Consider the following 19126-nt stretch of genomic DNA (forward strand, 5'->3'; position numbering starts at 1 on the left):
CGGCCACGTGGGCTGGGCCGAGTTGAAGTCGTCGGCCGTGGCGTGCTTTGCTGGTGGGTCTCTGTCAGTTTAGCTGCCCGCCTACGCGTGCTCGGCCCAGCCACTATCGCTGCTTGTAATGTCTGCGTTGCCGGCCCTTTTTTTTCTTCATTGTGCGTATCGGATGATGCGTATCATATCAGTGCTACGAACTTGGTAATCCATACTTAAGCATAAGTTTTTGTCGATTTTTTATAAAAAAAGGTAAGTTTTTTTGTCGAATGGAGGAAGAGAACACAAGAATGAGCCTAGCCTAATGGGATATTTAATATTCGTCATTCTTACATATGGCACCTCTCTATTTACCGGCTTTAGGGAGGAACCAATATAATTGCCATTCAGAATAGTATCATATGTTTTTTATCACTTTTGCTAATATGGCACGCTTCGTGGGCATGCCAACGTGGCAGTGTCCCTAGGAGCCCTAACTTTTTGCCCCCACCTCCTTCTGTTTTGTGGCCTGTTCTCTTCCCGAGCTTCCACCTTTGCCCTGTTCTCGTTGCGCTCCTCCCGGTCCCAAGGACTGAAGATAGTCCACTATATTGGCTTGAACCATTCTGTCGGATGATTTAGCTCCCGCAATGCCTAACAACTAATTCACGTAAGAGGAATCAGATGGTAACACACGAGACATAAGATTTATACTGGTTTAGACATGTGGGGTGCCCTAGTCCAGTCGGGGGTTGTCGACGGGATATCGTCGATAGTCCACCGAGACGTATACCCACGATGGTAGATTGTATGGTAGAAGTGCACGTGATCAGGAACTAGATGGCAACAGAGACACGAGATTTAGACAGGTTTAGGCCATCAATGCGACGTAAAACCCTACGTCCTATGTTATGTTGGTTTGTATTGATTGTGTGTATGATGAGGTGATGAGATGATTTTGAGGGGGTCCTCTACACGCCTTATATAGCTGGGGGTAGGGTTACAGGTCGGTTAGATCTAGATTTAGTCGGTTACATGATAACCAAAATAAGGAATATGATATCTAGCATATCCGATCAGATCTCTATCTATCTTCAAGATTCCTTCCCAAAGCCTTACGGTGCACGCCGAGCAGTGCCTTGCACCGTACGTCTTGATCTTGTGGGCTAGACCGTCCCTGATGGTGCGGCCTATGTCTTGCGTCGTGGGTACCCGGGGTTATACCTCCACAGCTAGTCCTTGAGCACCTTGTATCTGCTGAGCAACGCCGTCTTGATCATGTTCGAGCATTCTAGCTTAAAGCCGATCAGTCTAACTGGTAACCGACCAGTTTAACTAATAGTCCGACCAGTTTAACTGGTAGCCAACCGAAGAAAATAAATAGCCGACCAGTTTAACTGGTCTGCAGATCTCGAACTTGCTCAGTAAGGCTTACCAGAATGATGTAATGAGCTCAAGATTAAATTTATTTTTTTTACCTTACGTAAAGTGTACACACTTAGGTGCCGTTTGCGATGTTAGATGATTATCATCTATGACTTAGTTAATAAGGGAGCTTAGTCCATTGCTAAAACAATACATGCACCGTAAGGTGCAGTGTACACACAGAGTCCTTGAGCCTGACGGTAGGTGAAGAATTCACCTATTGCCAGGATAAAAAATAGAAGACTCCAAATGTTAGGCCCTAGCTTAGCTAATAAACATTAGGAAAGGAAAATAGTACACTCACCACAAGGTGAAGTGTACACACTTAGTCCCCGAGCTTGCTAGAAGATTGAGAAAAATCTTGTAGCAGGGCCAAAGAAGACAAGTCAAAATATGATCGAATATCAAATAAATGGAGTGTGCTTAGCACCCGTAGTCAAAAAAGGCCTGCTTCAATAGGAAACCTAAAAGGCCCATTGAAGGGCCCAACGTCCAACGGCGGAGATTTCAGAGTCATGCGTGCAGCGTGGCACGGTTGCCTAAAAACCCTAGAATGCGAAGAGGCGGGGGTGAACCGTTATAAACTCTGATGCCCACGACACACACCCTCATTCCCCGTCGTAAATAGTTGCTTCATCTTCTTTATGGTCCTCCATCTCTCAACCGCTCCACCAGTAAACAAATATTCGCAAAAATTCAAATCGAATCCTTCCTCCCCCAACTAGATCTGAGCCATGGCAAAGGGGATGAAGCACAGTTGCACAAGCCCGAAGAAATCTGAGAAGGAATCAATGGCGGATGCGGGACAAGCTCGGTGGGATCTAGAATGGATCTCATCGACCATCACCAAAGAGGATCTCAATGGAATGTGATGGAAGGCATCATCCCTAATAGGGAAACCGGTGAATGTTGACTGGTGATGGGTGAAGTATTCCCGACCCCTGACACCCATGAAATTGTTGTCTTCGAAGCCCACTATGTTCGGGGATTTGGACTTCCTGTCCATCCCTTCTTGCGCAATCTGCTCCGATACTACGGTATCAGCCTCTGCCATCTGAATCCCAATAACATCCTTCATATTTCTATCTTCATCAACCTATGCGAAGCCTTCCTTGGCATCGCATCGCACTTCAATCTATTTCGCCATTTCTTCTGTCTGAAATCGGTGGTCGACGTTGTATACCTGCGGTTGCGGGTTTGGATGGTGAATCAATACATCGATGTCCCACTTAATACTTCACTGAAGGGGTGGACTGCGAAGTGGTTCTATTATAGAAATTGGGAGCAAAACATTCTGGCCGACATCGACCATTATGTAGTGCTGAATGCAAACTGGTCGGTGAGGCCGAGGGGCGAGGAGATGTCCCAAGTAGAGGAGCTGATGAAGATCCTCAAAGAAATCAACTTGGATGGGGTTAGCGTTGTGGTTAATTTCGTATGCCACCGCATCCAATCGAGCAAGGAGAGGGTCAACCCCGCGTATGAGTGCGCAGGGGATGATGATGTAGCTCGGGAGGCACCCAAGAAGTTGGAAAAAGGCGACGCCTATGCCTGGCTCTAGAAGTTCTTCGCAACCTCAACATCATTGAGGAATGTGGGGCAAGGCCATATAGCCTCAGCAACCCCGCAACCAGAGGCAAGTGATCCGACCAGCTTAGCCAGTACTACTACTCCTTTTGTAATGTTTTCATCATATCTTTGATGTGTAGTCACAGGACCGAGCGACGTACTTCTCCAATGTTCCAGATGGCACCTGGCCGACCGCTGTTAACGCACGGCCGACCAGTGACCAGAAATCAGCAAATCTGACCCTGGATGACAGCGAGTCATCCGAGTTGGACAACAAAGATGAGGGGATTGTTCCCAAGCGCAAACAAATGAAAGGTGGGAAACAACCAATTCACAAAGAGCCAGCCAAGAAGAAAAGAAAAGTAGTCACTACGTCGACCTGCAAGCATGGCAGGGTGAAGATCAGGGAGCTCGCCGTACACCCTAGTGGCCAGAGATATGTGGCGCCGTCGGATTTCGATGATGAAGAGGAGGAGGAAACACTCCAATACAGGATTGTGCGCATGGCTACCCCCCTCCAACCACCAGGGTGTCCAACCAGGAAGCCCAAGAGCGTGCTAACTGTGGAGCTACTGACGAAGTCCCCGAGCCAGAACAAGAGACTCCAATGGGAAAGAGAGCCACCACAAGCCCGAAGACCGTGGGGGTGAGACGACCACCCCTGCGCTTCGCGAGGACAGCATTAGGGCAAGGGAGCTCCGACAAGCCACGTTGGTTTAAAGCCTCCGTTAGGCGACCAAACATGTAAGTATAACACCTTTAGTCCATGCCGATCACTATTAATCTTGAAATTATTGATGAACAACCATCTTTTCGTAGCGAAGCATCAACCGAAAGTTATGCCTAGTCGGCATAGGAGAACCGTGGCATGAGACGGAGCAGTCCACTCCAGACATTGGCACCAGAGACATCAGCGGAAACCAGTCAGAGGAGGCACCGAAGGCATCTGAGCTGGTGGCGAGTCCCGAAGTATCTCCATCGGCGGTGACCCTCAGCGCTCCGATCGGTCCATGGCGCAGCAAGGAGCAAGGCCCCTCGATGGAGATCCCCGAGGGAATTGAAGGAATTGATCGGGAGCCACTGTATCCTTGGGAAGCCCCTCCTCGGGCTATAAGGACATTTTTATGCCGACGAGACTTGGTGGAGGTCGTGGAGGAGGAGCAGCCAGCAAGCAGATGAAGGAGCTCTAGGCCACCCTTGCATCGGCATCAAGCCAAATACAAGTAAGCCAAGCTGTGCTGTTGCTTGTTGTCATGAAGACCAAGTTGTAATTAATATTGCTGCAGGAGCTAATGAAAACAGCCAAGCACCATGCTCATCTTCTAGAGCAGGCAGCCCTAGCCCTTGCTGAGAACAAGAGGCTACGGGAATCGGTGGAAGCATTTGAAAATAGCTTGGCCGGTGCTCACAGCGACAAGGAGAAACTGCAGTCGCACATGTCGGAGCTAGAGTCCGAGAACTGGTCACTAACCGAGCAGAAAAATGGTAAGACCTTAGGCCTCATGGCATGATGCATTGCTTTTCGCCCCTACATCATGCAGTAATGTAATACCGGTGGATGTAGAGCTAGAGACAGATCTCTTCCTATCACGCGAGGAGAGGGATAAAGCGCATATAGCGGAGAAAAAGATCGCTGAGGAGCTCCAATGTGTGTTCTTGTGATAATAGTTCATCTTTCAGAATGTGGAGCGTGTTTAACACGTCACTGTGATGTTTGTAGTGATCCGCACCAACTCTCAGGTGCAGTTCCAAGACTTCCAGGCGTGACTGAAGGCCAAGCAGGACAAAATCAATGCCACAGTCAAGAGAATAAAACCCGTACTTGACTACATCGCCCCTGAGCCGCTGGAGCCCCAGACACATGCTTTCAGATTTAGGCCTCCCCATTCCGACGCGATCGTGGATAGGTGCAAAGGGGCCTTGGCGTGTTTCAAGGAGTTCACCCGTGGCACCGCCTCCTCTGCCACAAGTCACGCCCTGGCAGTGGTCCGATCACTCTACCCTTTGGTAGAGCTGGACGTGATCGATGGAGGTTTCGCCCGGGGGACGACTGAAGCGTAGATCAAGGCGCTTGAAGGAGAGGCGACGGAGTCAGCGACCAAACTGGCCGATGACCTCAACCTATTCGGCGATGAAGGAAATAGAGCAGAGTAGATTAGGATTGCTGTATCAAACAATACTATATCTAGCCGATTAGTTGTAGATAAATCTTATGTTTGTTCAAAGTTTTCATATTTAAAATATGATTAATGCCTTAAGAGTTGGTTTTTTATTGTGCCACCAGCCCCTGCTATCCCATATCCCATGGCACATAGCACTGATTCTCGTACACGCTTAAGGATACACGCATCGCCGAGGAGCTGCTGTCGACCGCCCATGACGCAGAGCACTACTGCCCATGCATGTTTAGGTGCAAAATTAGAGACAGGGCCACTTCCGGATAACACAAATGACAACGTGGCTGGTTAGCAATTCGATGGTGAACAAATGGAGAATCTTAAAGATGTTAAACACAAATAAAAATGGAGAAACGACGAGAAGAAAACTTTATTAAATGCTCATATATAAAAGGGTACATATCTTTGGTCTGAACATTTCAAGGATAGAAACGCCTAAGGTGCTCGATGTGCTAGGAGTTGGGGATGTCCACTCCTTCAGCGTCGCATACCCTATATGACCCTGGTCGGGTTACTGCCTTGACAATATAGGGACTCTCCCAAGGCGATGAAAGCTTATGCATCCCGTCGGTCTTCTTCTTCCTACAGAGTACTAGATCACCGACCACAAAAGATCTCTCATGAATGTTGCGATTATAGTACCACCACATGCCCTCCAAATATTTAGCCGTTCGAACACATGTAATTAGGCGCTCTTCTTCTAGACGATCAACATCTTCTAGTCGGTGCTACTCAGACTGCTCTGCATCAAAATTCTCCACCCTGGGTGCTCGGAAGGCGACATCTATAGGTAATACGACCTTCGAGCCGTACACCAAGAAGTAAGGTAAGACACCTGTGTTGCGACTAGGCTGAGTCCGCAACCCCCAGACCATAGCTGACAACTCTTTGAGCCATCTGCCTAGATGCTTCTCCTCCTTCTCGTAGAGTCTCTTCTTGAGGGCATCTAATATCATGCCGTTAGCCCGTTCGACGTGGCCATTTGCTCTAGGGTGGGAAACCGAGACATACTTGACAAAGATGCACCGGTCTTCACAAAAATCCCAGAAAGCTCTACCGGTGAACGTAGATCCCAAGTCGGTGATGATGTTGTTCGGTAGACCAAACCTATGAATTATGTCTTCAAATAGTTCTGCTACCTTCTTCGCTGTAGCCGTGACGAGAGACTTATTGTCGGTGCGAAATGTGGTCAACAAGTAAATATTTGTAGTTTTGCCGTGCGTTGTGATCGGATGTGGTCTAGCACTCAATGACACAGGATTTATACTGGTTCAGGCAACAAGCCTACGTCCTGTTGAGGTCGTTTGGTGACTTTATTCCTAAACCCAGGTGCTTGAAGTTTGCTGTGGGGTTACAAACGAGTGAGAAATGGAGTGGGGGTGTAAAAGGCTTGGTCGGACTCTAGTTCGAGTGGAAGAGAGTGACGGGGCTCAAACATATGCTAAGTATTAGAGCGTATGCTCTATGCGTCTGAGCTTATCAGCTGTTGAGAGCGTGTAGACTGTGTAGTCATCGAGTCCTCATTGTTGGGGAGAGTGCATCCCCTTTTATAGTTGAAGGGGATGGCCTTACAAGTCAGAGAGAAAGAGAGAGAGTGTACACTGGCGCTGCCTAGTCTTGTTGCCCACGCGATCGGGTACGAGATGGCCACCGTTGCCCACCATACTGTTTATGCCACCATCGCCCACCTTACTATTCATGCTCTGTTGTATCTGTAGGCTGCACAGTGTTTGCCTGGTATGGCAAACAATGGCGCCCACAATATTATTTATGCTCTAACGCGTCTAGCAGGCTATACAGTGTTCGCCTGGTACAACAAACGACGGTGCCCACAATATTGTTTATGCTCTAACGCGTTTGGCAGGCTGTACAGTGTCCGTCGGACATGGCCCGACGGCACCATCCTGCAGGTGTGCAGGGCATGGCAGGGTATGATCCTTGGTATTACGGTTGACTTGAGCACCTTACCTTTTCTGCTCTGCCTGCTCCCCGGGCTCACACTAAGTGGGCGTCCCTGGTCGATCATTCCCAGTTGGCCCTGACCGTGTCGGTCGGGAAAGAGTAGCGAGCAGAGGTCCGACGTATCCTCGGTTAGAGAAAGGGGGTCAGAGTTAGACTATGGTCCCACCATGGCCAAGCCTTCCGGTCAGGGCTCTGACCAGATCTCCTGGCCGGAGGTGCCGGTCAGAGACCGAATCATGGTCTTGGCCTGTCGTTGTGTATCTGGGCTGCCCTAGGCGCATGCTATTGCTGCGTTGTTTGCTGAGCTGAGTTTTGTAGGGAAGCGGGCCCATTGGGGACCCTAGGTTTATGCACGGTTACCACATGATCCGACATGTATCTCAAGGAGCAACTTCTCACCTTCTTCCTAGGAGATGCACTTCTGCAATAGTTCCACTTTTGCATTTTTCTGCATTAGCTTTCCATCAACCAGGACATAGTGCTTACTATGACGAATAAGGCACTCCATCTCAATCTTGTTGGTTGGCACCTCTGCAGTAGTGAGGTACTTGATGAATTGCTCTCGCCAATCGCCACTAGGCGTAGGAACCACTAGGACTAACTGCTCGGCTATGGATGCTTCCTCAACTTCATCATCCTACTTGATCGATGGTGTCCTGAGATCCTAGATGAAGACTCTGGCTAGAACTTGAGCTCTGGTCGACCGTATCTTAGATAGCCGGTCGGCTGCCTCATTCTTGTCACGAATGGCATGATGGAACTCAAGACCATAGAATTTACCTTCAAGCTTCCTGATTTTGGCACAGTAAGCGTCCATCTTCTCGCTAGTATAGGACCAGTCCTTATTGACCTGGTTAATAACTAGCGTAGAATCGATGTACACCATTAGGCATTTAACGTCAAGGGAAATAGCGATGTGAAGACCATGAAGTGCCGCCTCATACTCAGCAGCATTGTTAGAGGCTGGAAAGTGGATCCGTAGGACATAGCGGAGCTTGTCCCCGGATGGATTAATGAATAACACACCTGCCCTAGCACCATCGATGTCCAGCGCTGCATCAAAGTACATCATCCAGTGCTTGAGACGATCAGCCAAGACAGGTTCTTGCATCTCTGTCCACTCGGTGTACAATCAACGAGCACCTACGACTTTATAGTCTGTCGGCTCTTGAACTCAATGGAGTACATGCTGAGCTCTATCGCCCATTTAATGATGCGGCCATTGGCTTCCTTATTACAAAGAATGTCTCCCAGTGGGTATTCGGTAACCATAGCCATGTTGTATGTCTCGAAGTAGTGGCGGAGCTTCCTAGATGTAATCAAAATTGTATACAAGAGCTTCTAGACCTATGGATATCGAGTCTTTGACTCATTTAGGACTTCACTAACAAAGTAGACTAGGAGCTAATCCTTGTATGCATGTCTAGGCTCCTCTTGTTCGATGACAATAGTCATGCTAATGACATGGGTGGTTGCCGCAATATAGACTAGTAATGTCTCACCGGGTTGTGGTGTTGTCATGATCTGAGGCATTGTCAGGAAAAGCTTGAGCTCGGCAAAAGCCTGGCCGGCCTTGGGTGTCCAGGTGAAATGCTCCTTGGCTTTAAGCAACTTAAAGAAAGGGAGACCTTTTTCACCTAGACATGATATGAAATGACTTAAAGCCTCCATACACCCCGTTAGCTTCTAGGCATCCTTGACATAGGTTGGCTGCTTCATGTTGATGGCTGCCGATACCTTTTTGTGATTAACTTTGATGTCACGGTAGCTGGCGATATAACCTAAGAGAATACCAGACGAGACACCAAAGATACACTTAGTGGGATTCAGTTTCCATTGATACTTTCTTAGGCTCTTGAATGTTTCCTCGAGGTCGGCGATGAGGTCATCGGTAGTCTTAGACTTAACCACTACATCATCGACATAGGCCTCGACATTGCGCCCTATCTGTTTGGCAAAGCAATGTTGGATGGCCCTTTGGTAGGTGGCACCAACATTTTTCAGTCCAAAGGACATGGTGGTGTAACAATAAGCACCAAAGGGCGTGATGAAAGAAGTCTTAATCTGATCTTCCTCCTTTAAGGAGATCTGATGATAACCAGAGTAGCAATCTAAAAAGTATAAGAGTTCACAACCGGTAGTGGAGTTAACGACCTCGTCTATATGAGCTAGGTCGAAGGGGTCCTTAGGGCAGTGTTTGTTGAGATCGGTGTAATCAACGCACATCCTCCATTCTTTATTCTTCTTTTGTACAAGGACTGGATTAGCCAGTCACTCAGGATGATACACCTCTTTGATAAATCTAGTTGCTAAGAGCCATGTTATTTCTACCCTAATAGCCTCCTTCTTGTCCTACATGAATCGTCAGAGCTTCTGCTTGATTGGCTTGGTGGTTGGTGAGACATTTAAGGAGTGCTCAATCAACTCCCGCGGCACCCTAGGCATGTCTATTGGTTTCCATGCAAACACATCTGTGTTAGCGCATAGGAAGCTAATGAGCGCACTTTCCTATTTGGGGTCAAGGTTGGCCCTGATCCTAGCGGTCTTGTTCTTGTTGCCAGTACTGAGGTCCACCTCCTTGGTCTCCTTGGCCTTTGTAGCTGCTCAAGGTGCTTCCACCATTGGAATCTCCTGCTCCTCCATGGGTACCTCCTTGGACTCGACGAGATAGTTGTCCATGCATGTGAAAAGATCAAGCACCTTAGCAAGCGCAAGGCTCTCTCTCGCAAGCATAGGCGACGACAATATTGGCGTGCAAGCTCAGGATTCCTCGTTCTGCTAGCATCTTCATGACCAAGTACACATAGTGCGGTACGACCATGAACTTGGCTAGAGCCGGTCGGTCGAGAATGGCGTGGTAGGCAGTGTTGAAGTCGTCCACCATGAAGTTAACATACTCAATACAAAAATTCTTGATGTGTCGAACTGGACGGGCAATGCGATCTCACCCAAAGGCTAGGACACCCTGCCAGGTACAATTCCCTAGAAAGGAGAGTCGATAGGGGTGAGGTATTCCTTGGAGTGGCCTATCTCAGTTAGGGCTCTAGCAAAAAGTATGTTGAGGGCACTCCTACTATCAATGAGGATCTTCCTAAACACACCTTCTAGATGATGGTGTCTAGCACAAGCTTCAACTGCCCTAGATAGGGAATGTCTGACCACTAGTCAGCCCTGTTGAAGGTGATGGGGTACTCCAACTAGTTCAGGTACCTTGAATCGGTGATAGTGTCATTGTTGGTGATTGATAGGACCTGACGAGCGGTAAGCTTCTGCTTTCACTTGTTCTCAGAGGTAGCCACTCCTCCGAAGAATGTCCTAATGGTTTTGCTTGGATCTTAGAAGTTGGTCTTATTTGCATCCTTAGGGCGGTCGTCATCCTCACGGTCATCGCACTTCTTAGCCCTCTTATTCTCCTCATCGCGATAGGCCTTGGCTAAGCCATAGCACTACTGCATTGTATGTTTGTTGTTTTAATGTATGAGACACGGACCATCAAGGAGTTTCTCATAGTCATCATTGTAGTTGTGCTTAGCACGTGGTTGCTCAACTGAGGCAATGATGTTATCTAGTTGGCGATGACAAAACTGCCCAACCCTCAAGCCTTTTGGACTATCATTATAGCGGAGGTCGCGGTTGTCATCGTGTTGTTTTTTGTGACGATCATCATTGCGATGCGGCTGGCGATCAAACCGAGAAGTCCGAACGACGTCATCCTTGTGGTGCTGGTCAGCTTCTTTAGCATCGGCGTATGAATTGGTTATCTGGAACATCTCGTGAATTGTACGCAGTGTCTTTTGGTTGAGCTTAGAACGTAGCTCGAGGTGGTGATAAAGACCCTGAATGAACACTAAGATGACCTCGACATCATTGATGTTGGGGATGGAGTTCCTCATTTCTACAAAACGCCTGATGTAGCCGTGGAGAGGTTTGCTGGTTCTTTGATAGAGCTTCTCTATGTCATGCTTCATACCTAGTTGGACACACATCGCCATGTAGTTTTCAACAAATACTCTCTTGAGATCATCCCAAGAGCTAATGGAGTATGCCCTTAGATTAGTGAGCCAGTTCATCACTGAAGGAGCAAGCATAACAGGCAAATAATTTGCCATCACGTCGCAGTCTCGCTGGCAGCATGCACGGTGGTGGCATAAAGCTACAACCACTGCTCGGGGTTGACTTTGCCATCATAGGGTTCAACCACATAGATCTTGAAACTAGACAGCCACTACATAGCCTGTAATCTCACTATGAAGGGGCAAGGTCCTTCGGGGTTACCAGCAGCAGGCAAAACAGCGTTGCTAGGATTAACGGCGGTAGCTAACAAGAGAGCGTCGGTGGGATTGCCGAATTCATCATCATACTGCTATCGGCGAATGGCCTCCTGCTCGTGGCATTCATTGCGTTGCCTCTCAATGCGGTTACGCACGTCATGGGGAGCGTTGAGGACATTGCAAATGTCATCGACAAGCTGATCAACTTCCTGGTTGGCCTTGCCGAGATTGGCCTATTGGAATGGTCGGTTCCTAGCTCCTCGCTGGCCTTGTTGATTTCTGGCTCCTTACTGGCCAGGATTGATGGGGTAGTTGCCTCTTGACCCAATCATTAGGTACTGGCCGTCGCCCTAGTGGTGAGCGAGGGAGATATGACTTCCCCCTGCTCGGTGGGAGCGGGAAGGGTGTCGATCCATGGAATGGTGGTGATTCGACATAGTGGAGTGGGGGGAAGCCTGGTCATTGTGGAGCTCATTGACTTGAACTTGGGTTGCTCAGAGCAACGCTCTGACCTTGATAATCTTTGGCATTTGTTGGAGTCTGTCCAACTCGTGAGCGGCCATAGCTATATTGGCGCTTGGTGTCTGCTCGACGTCCTGGTTGCCAACACAAAAAAAATCTTGATCAAGATTGCAAACAAAAGGACATGGATTACCCCCCACATTGGCTAGGTTCTCACTAGTTGCGTTGGTGGCGTCTGCTTCTTCCTGACGATGTCGCGCGCGATCAGCATTCCTACCTTCATGAACTCCACGCTGGGTGCTGGTCTCCCAATCTTTGGCGATGTTGTCATGGCTAAGCATGAACAGTTCTCCATCAAAGTACCTAGGGATGGTGGAGTAGCTAATGGTGGTGCACCATGTTTATTGTTGGCACCGCCTGATCGGCCTTAGGCAGATCGGATCTGGGGAGGTTGTAGTCACGCTGGATCTGGTTGGTGAGATGATCTTGCATGGAGTTTTGATAAGTGGTAGCCGCATTGGTTAGTCCGAAGGGATGGACCTTCACGACATCCTTTGCCGGGGCCTGCCGATCGACCTTAGGCAAATTGGATCTTGGGAGTGGTTGGCGACGAACCATGTGCCCCTCTGGAGTAGCTGTGATCTCCAAATCTTCATCTTGCCATCTTGGATGGCGTGTGGAGCGTTTGGCGGTGAGCACCTGGCAGTGCTAGAGTGGCAGAAAATCATCGCTTCTAGTAGATTGATCTAAGACCGACTCCGCAAGAGACAAGCAGTCGACTAAGCCTTTACCAACCCAATTGATAAAAATGATTAGATTGCCCACTTCAATGGTCTTCTTCCACCAATGAGGCACCGGGCGGTAAGCTCTCGGCGAGGAAGATGACCCTGAAATAGATTTCGAGATCGGATCTGCTGGCGTAGATGTTGGCGTGATCGGCATAGGATTAACCTGCACTACCTCGATGATCTCCCCTTCTCTGTCAACGTTCATGACCTAGGAGATGGACACAACCATGAAGGTCTGGCCTAGCTGGGGGAGAATAGGAAGTTTGGAACACGCGCCATCTGGTTTGCCTTGGGAATCAGCATGCACACACCTACCTACGCGCCAACTGTCGTTAGGATATTGTTGATAGTCCACTGAGGGGTATACCCACAATGGTAGATTGTATGGTAGAAGTGTGCATGATCAGGAACTAGATGGCAACAGAGACACAAGATTTAGATAGGCTCAGGCCATCAATGCAACATAAAACCCTACGTCCTGTGTTCTGTTAGTTTGTATTGATTGTGTGTATGATGAGGTGATGATATGATTTTGAGGGGGTCCCCTACCTGCCTTATATAGCTAGGGGTAGGGTTACAAGTCGGTTAGATCTAGATTTAGTTGGTTACATGATAATCATAACAAGGAATATGATATCTAGCATATACGATCAGATCTCTATCTATCTTCAAGATTCCTTCTAGAAGCCTTGCGGTGCACGCCTTGATCTTGTGGGCTAGACCGTCCTTGATGGTGCGGCCCATGTCTTGTGTCATGGGTACCTAGGGTTATACCCCCCCCCACAGGGGTGATGCTACTCTTCTTGTATTCGTATGCTCGATTATAGGGCTGTTGCTCCTAGCTACATAGTAGATGGGATGAAAGGAAATAAGATGGATCCCGATCGCGAGGTTCCTACCCTCCTTTTTATAGGCTGAGGGGTAGGGTTACAATGAGGGCGATCAGCTAATAGATTAGATTCCTAGTTTGTTACATAGAATGCATGTAGATTGATCCTATGCTATCGTCTAGATACATTGGTTCTGGATATTCTTGGCATGCCTTGTTCTTCAAGTCGGTTGCTCCGTTCAGCCTCTATGGGCCTCCTTCACCATGGCCTCTGGCCCAATAGTTGGACATGGTCAAATATATGGGTGGTGTGGGTACCCCTGGCCCATATATCCGATAGTAGCCTCCTGTAGGATTTAATGACAAGCCTATTAAGCTATGTAATCCTTCAGGTACCATAGGTCCTTGTAACCTTTGGGTGCCATAGGTCCTGATTAGCACTTCTCGAGTGCCAAGGTTTTAGATACAAGTGTTGCCAAGTGTCCTTGAGTACCGAGGTGACTTCGGGCGTTCCACTTGGCCACGGAGGCACCCTCTTGGGTTCCAAGAGTTATTCGGGTGAAATTTTCCACACATAACTTTGAAAGTTCCCCATGTTTGAATGCACGAATGCCTTTTGCGTGTTATTGAATCCTATTAAAGATAAGGATTGAGGTGCTTGGGGACCTTAACTGCTCTATTTCCCATGCTTTTACTCATGGAATCGTCTTGGTGACTATGTCTAGCTTTAATGCCAACCGTCATCTCCCCTACCACCATCTTTAGGATGCATATTTAAACCAAGGGCAGGGGTGTTGCTCAGACCTACCCCTTCCTCTTTAATCACTTGGCATTAGACTTGAGTTAGAGAGTGACCACAACTTCCATCCACCATGGTTCTCGGTGCATCTCGGAGGCTCCACTGTCGCTGGGAGAAGGCTTTCAAGATTGAGCTCCATGATAGCCTGCTGATGGCCATTCATCTTGGGTGTTAGAGGAAGTTCCGCGAAGGTGGGAAGGAAAAATACCATTGGTGGCCTAGACCGTTGACCACATGGCATCTAGACATGTACATGGTTAGAGTGCTTGGGGTCACCGCATCACGATATCTATAGGAAATCCTGGTCAGCGAGGCGTCATGTGTCTTGTTGTTGCTGGGACACCTTTTAGCCCACAGATCTTGGCCGGTGGCCCCTTGTGTATCGATTCAGTGACTTGAGCCATCGATCCACACCAGGAGTTCCTTCCCATCATTGAAGAAGACAACGTGGGTAGGGATCCTCATGGTGCTCCTCATCCTTTTGGATGTTAGATGAAGTTTTGTGAGGATGTTCTTCTCCAGGCTTCTTCCAAATGACGTCCCTATTCTTGATGGAGATATGAAGGCACAACGCATGGTTAGATATGCCTTTGACTAGCTTCTTCGCTTCAAGGCATCATTGTCCCTGATTGTGGGGAAAATCCTACACTCACAAGGTTTTTATTATCATCTGGATCATCAAGTGCATCTTGCACCCTAAGAGGTTCCAAGAGAGAGACAAACGAGTAATGCTCACAAAAGCTTGCTAATCGAGAGCGTGTTTTGACGCCTCATCGAATGCTCCCCAATATATTATCAATAGGATGATCTTGTTTAATGGTGTGATATACTCTTGGATGTGGCACTTGAACCCTTCTTTGGATAGGACTATCATCTTCATCATCATGGCCTTGATTTATTGGAGAACCAAAACCAAGGTCTTGTAGAGAGTTGTCTTCAATTCTTTCTTGACCATTGTGTTGAACTTGAGCTTGTTCATCAACATTGATAACTTCATCTATTTGTGATTGACCTTGTGCATCATTTGTCCTCCCATCATGATCTTGTCTTGATGCGGAAACTTCACCATTTGCATTGTAAGTCACATGATGAGTAGTTGAATCATGATGGAAGGGCACAATTGTGTCTTCATCTTTGTCTTGACTTTAGATGGGCTTCACATCACCAATGGCAAGATTCTTGATAGCTTGATGCAGAGCTTCTTATTTACCTACAATCTCAACATTGACTTGCTCCTTTTGAGAGCTGTCGGTTTCATCAAAAGTCACATCTACCGCTATTTCAACATTACCGATGGTTTTGTTGAAAACACAGTAGCTATGTTCGTTAGTACCATAACCAAGTAGGAAACCTTCGTCAACCTTTGGTGCAAACTTTGAGCTTTTGGATTTCTTGTTAAGTATGAAACACTTACTCCCAAAAACTCTAATGTAATGCACCTTTGGTTTGTTACCCATTAGGAGTTCATAGGTGGTCTTTTCTTTGATCTTATGAAGATATAAGCAGTTGATAGCATGACATGCCGTGTTGACTGCTTCTGCCCAAAAGATATCTGAAGTCTTGTATTCATCCAACATTGCTCTAGCGGCTTCTATGAGCATTCGGTTCTTTCTTTTCACAACACCATTGTGCTGAGGAGTGTAAGGAACCCAAAACTCATGCTTGATCCCTTTATCATCGAGAAACTCTTCAATGTTGGTGTTCTTGAACTCCATTCCATTGTCGCTTCTAACGCTCTTGATCTTGACATCAAACTCATTTTGGGCTCTTCTTGAAAACTTCTTAAAGATGGCTTGTGCTTCACTTTTATCTACCAAGAAGAATACCCAAGTGTATCTAGAGTAGTCATCAACAATCACAAAACCATATTTGTTCCCGCCAATGCTCACATAAGCAATGGGTCCAAATAGGTCGATGTGAAGCAACTCCAATGGTATTTTTGTTGACACAACAATCTTGACGGGATGTTTTGCTCCTACTTGCTTTCTGGCCTGGTGTGCACTGCAAGTTCTATCTTTCTCAAAAGAAACATTTGTTAGTCCAATAATGTGTTCGCTCTTTTGAAGTTTGGCCAAGTTCCTCATCCTAGCATGGGCAAGTCGGCGATGCCATAGCCAACCCATGCTAGATTTTGCCACTAAACAAGTCTCGGGCTTCACTCTATTAGATGTGAAATCAACTAGATAGAGTTTGCCCTTCAACCGACCCGTAAATGCAATAGAGAAATCCTCCCTTCTAAGGACTTGCACACCTTTATCTGTAAAGAGGCAATTGTAACCTATCTCATAAACTTGCAAAATGGATAACAAATTGTACCTCAATGAATTCACAAGTAAAACATTAGAAATGAAATTGTCATTTGAGATAGCAATTCTTCCCAAACCTAAGACTTCTCCTTTTCTATTGTCACCAAACACAATGTTCTCACTTTGGTCATGACTTGGTTGGGAATGATGTGAACATATTCTTCTATCTGGTCATATGATTGGTGCATCCACTATCCAACACCCAACTTGTTCCACTAGAGGAATAGTCCTACAAAACAAATTAAGTTCTTGTTTTAGGTACCCAAATAGATTTGGGTCCTATGGAATTAGTCACATAATACTTTGGCACCCAAACACTCCTCATAATCTCCTTCCTCTTGTGGGCACCAACATATCTCACAACTATCTTGCCATCCTTGCCCCAACAATAAACATAATCACTAGAATAGCTCCTTGGAATGGGTGCTTGTTGCTTGGGGGCCTCCACTTGCTTCAACTTGCTTGCCTTGTCACTTGTGGGTGTAATCTTGGGAATATAGATGTTGTTTGACTTGCTCATGAGCTCATCAAGAGCAATACCTTTGTTGAACTTTACACAAGGCACATCATTGATTATGTTCCTTTCATTGGCCTTTCCATCATACCTATTGTAGCCAATGTCATCCTTGATTAATGGGTGCCTTGATGACTTATATTTTGTCTTGTTGAATTTAGCTTGACATTTGCAACCATTCTTCAAGATCATCTTCAACCTATGAATCTTCTTGTCTTTCTTCTCTATCTCAACAAGGTTAGTTGCATATGTATTTACATCAATTTTATAACATCTTTTACAACCATTGCTAGTGGAGACATTAGAGTCATCGGTTGCCATAGGAGAAGTTGAAGTGCTAGCCCAAAGAGTGTTGAAGTTTAGCTCAAGATTTTGGTACTTTTGTTCCATGTGTGTAAGGCATTCTTGAGCTACACTTTTGTCATTCTTAAGGCTAGCTACTAGATCATTAACAATGGAATGTTCTTTAGTCAATCTCCTAATAGTGTCATTGGCTAAAGACAATTCTACGATTAACTTCTCAACCTTCATTCTTTCCTCGGTAATAGATGCTTCAAGTGCAAGGTTCTTATCCCTCTCTTGAGTGATTATATCTCCTTGCATCTCTAGGCATCTATCCCTCTTCTCTAATTTCTTTACTAGTGTCTTTATTTTGGTGTAGACGTTTTTACCAAACTTTCTTATCATGCTTTCCTCAATTTTTTCTATGTTCTCATCACAACTATCATATTCGTCACTAGAAGGAGTGGGTGAGTCATGTACCTTCTCCCCCTTTGCCATGAGACAAGTTGGGGTATAGTATTCGTTGTTGATGAGGTTGGCGAAGAGCCTTGGTGACGAAGCTAGGTCGACGAAGAACTTTGGTGATGAAGCCATGTTGGAGAAGAGTGTGGTTGATGATGAGGAGTCATGAATAGCAATATTTGCAGCCCCTTTCTTCTTCTTTTTCTTATCATCATCACTTGAGTCACCACTATTATCATTTGACTCCCATTCTTCACCAATATGAGCTTCACCCCTACTTTTATTCTTGTTCTTCTTGTCATCATCCTTATTGTACTTACCTTTCTTCTTCTCTTTTGGGCAGTCGGCAATAAAATGACCAATGTCACCACAACCATAACAAAATCTTTTCTTGAATCGCTTCTTGCCATCACCATAGGTCTTTTGATTGCTCTTCTTCTTCATGAATCTTCTAAGGTTTCTAATGACTAGAGCAACCTCTTCATCGGACTCTTCTTCACTTGAGGAGTCAACCTTCACTTTCTTCTTCTTCTCTTGGCTTGAGTTTTTGCTTTCATGTTGTTGAGTAGCACTTATGGCTGCACTCTTGTTGTATCCTAATGCACTAGGATTTTTATTATGAGCATTGATAGCATCATCATCAAGACACTCATGATGCTTGATCTTTGCAAGGAGTTCTTATGGTGTCATCTCATCATAACTGGGTCTCTCCATGATCATGGAAGCAAGCATGTTGTTCTTGGCTCTTTATGTTCTCAACATCTTTCTAGCAACTCTATTATCATCCCATTCTTTGCTACCAAGAGATCTTATGCGATTGACCAATGCCATGAGCCTATCAAACAGAGCTTGTGTTGTTTCTCCTTGCAAGAACACAAACCTTTCCAATTCACCTTGAAGTAGCTCAATGTTGCCTTTTCCCACACTGCTATCTCCTTCAAAGGATACTTTCAAGATATCCCAAATCGCCTTGGCACTTTCAACTCCATTAACTTTGTTAAACTCATCTTGGCTTAAGCTTGAAATGAGCAAGGACACAGCTTGAGCATTTTGATGAAGATTGTAAGCTTCTTCCAGAGTCATCTTGGCTCAATAATAATGTCATTAATCTATTTTGGTTAATAAAATAAATATAAAATAGTTTTCTTAAAATGATTAATGATATTATAAATCCCTTTTATGATGTCATTAATGTGTTTTATTTAATAAAATAATGTTAAAAATGCTACTTTTGCAAAATAAATCTTTTAACCTTATAAAATGATTTTGTAGTCCAAATGTTTTACATTTTGGTCCCTAATTTTGAAAAG

At 46.1% G+C, this 19126-nt stretch overlaps 1 protein-coding gene across 1 annotated transcript; it reads right to left on the reverse strand.

The window, feature by feature from the left end:
- Positions 1 to 15454: 15454 nt before the first annotated feature.
- Positions 15455 to 18899, reverse strand: LOC136526568 (uncharacterized). Its single transcript, XM_066519195.1, has 3 exons — positions 18697 to 18899; positions 16861 to 18420; positions 15455 to 16262 (listed from the first exon to the last, which is right to left on the reverse strand). Exons 1-3 carry the CDS (start codon positions 18897 to 18899, stop codon positions 15455 to 15457), a joined length of 2571 nt encoding a protein of 856 aa, XP_066375292.1.
- Between the last annotated feature and the right edge of the window lie 227 nt (positions 18900 to 19126).

The sequence above is a fragment of the Miscanthus floridulus genome, chromosome 19 (genome assembly GCF_019320115.1).
Source record: "Miscanthus floridulus cultivar M001 chromosome 19, ASM1932011v1, whole genome shotgun sequence".
NCBI classification, from domain to species: Eukaryota; Viridiplantae; Streptophyta; class Magnoliopsida; order Poales; family Poaceae; genus Miscanthus; species Miscanthus floridulus.

Coding starts and splice junctions, on each gene's coding strand:
- LOC136526568 (XM_066519195.1), bottom strand. CDS start 18,899: ATGACTCTGGAAGAAGCTTACAATCTTCATCAAAATGCTCAAGCTGTG. Junction 18,421..18,696: donor CTTCAAGGTGAATTGGAAAG/GTTTGTGTTCTT, acceptor TAAAAATCCTAG/TGCATTAGGATACAACAAGA. Junction 16,263..16,860: donor AGGAGTGTTTGGGTGCCAAA/GTATTATGTGAC, acceptor TGAGAAAGATAG/AACTTGCAGTGCACACCAGG.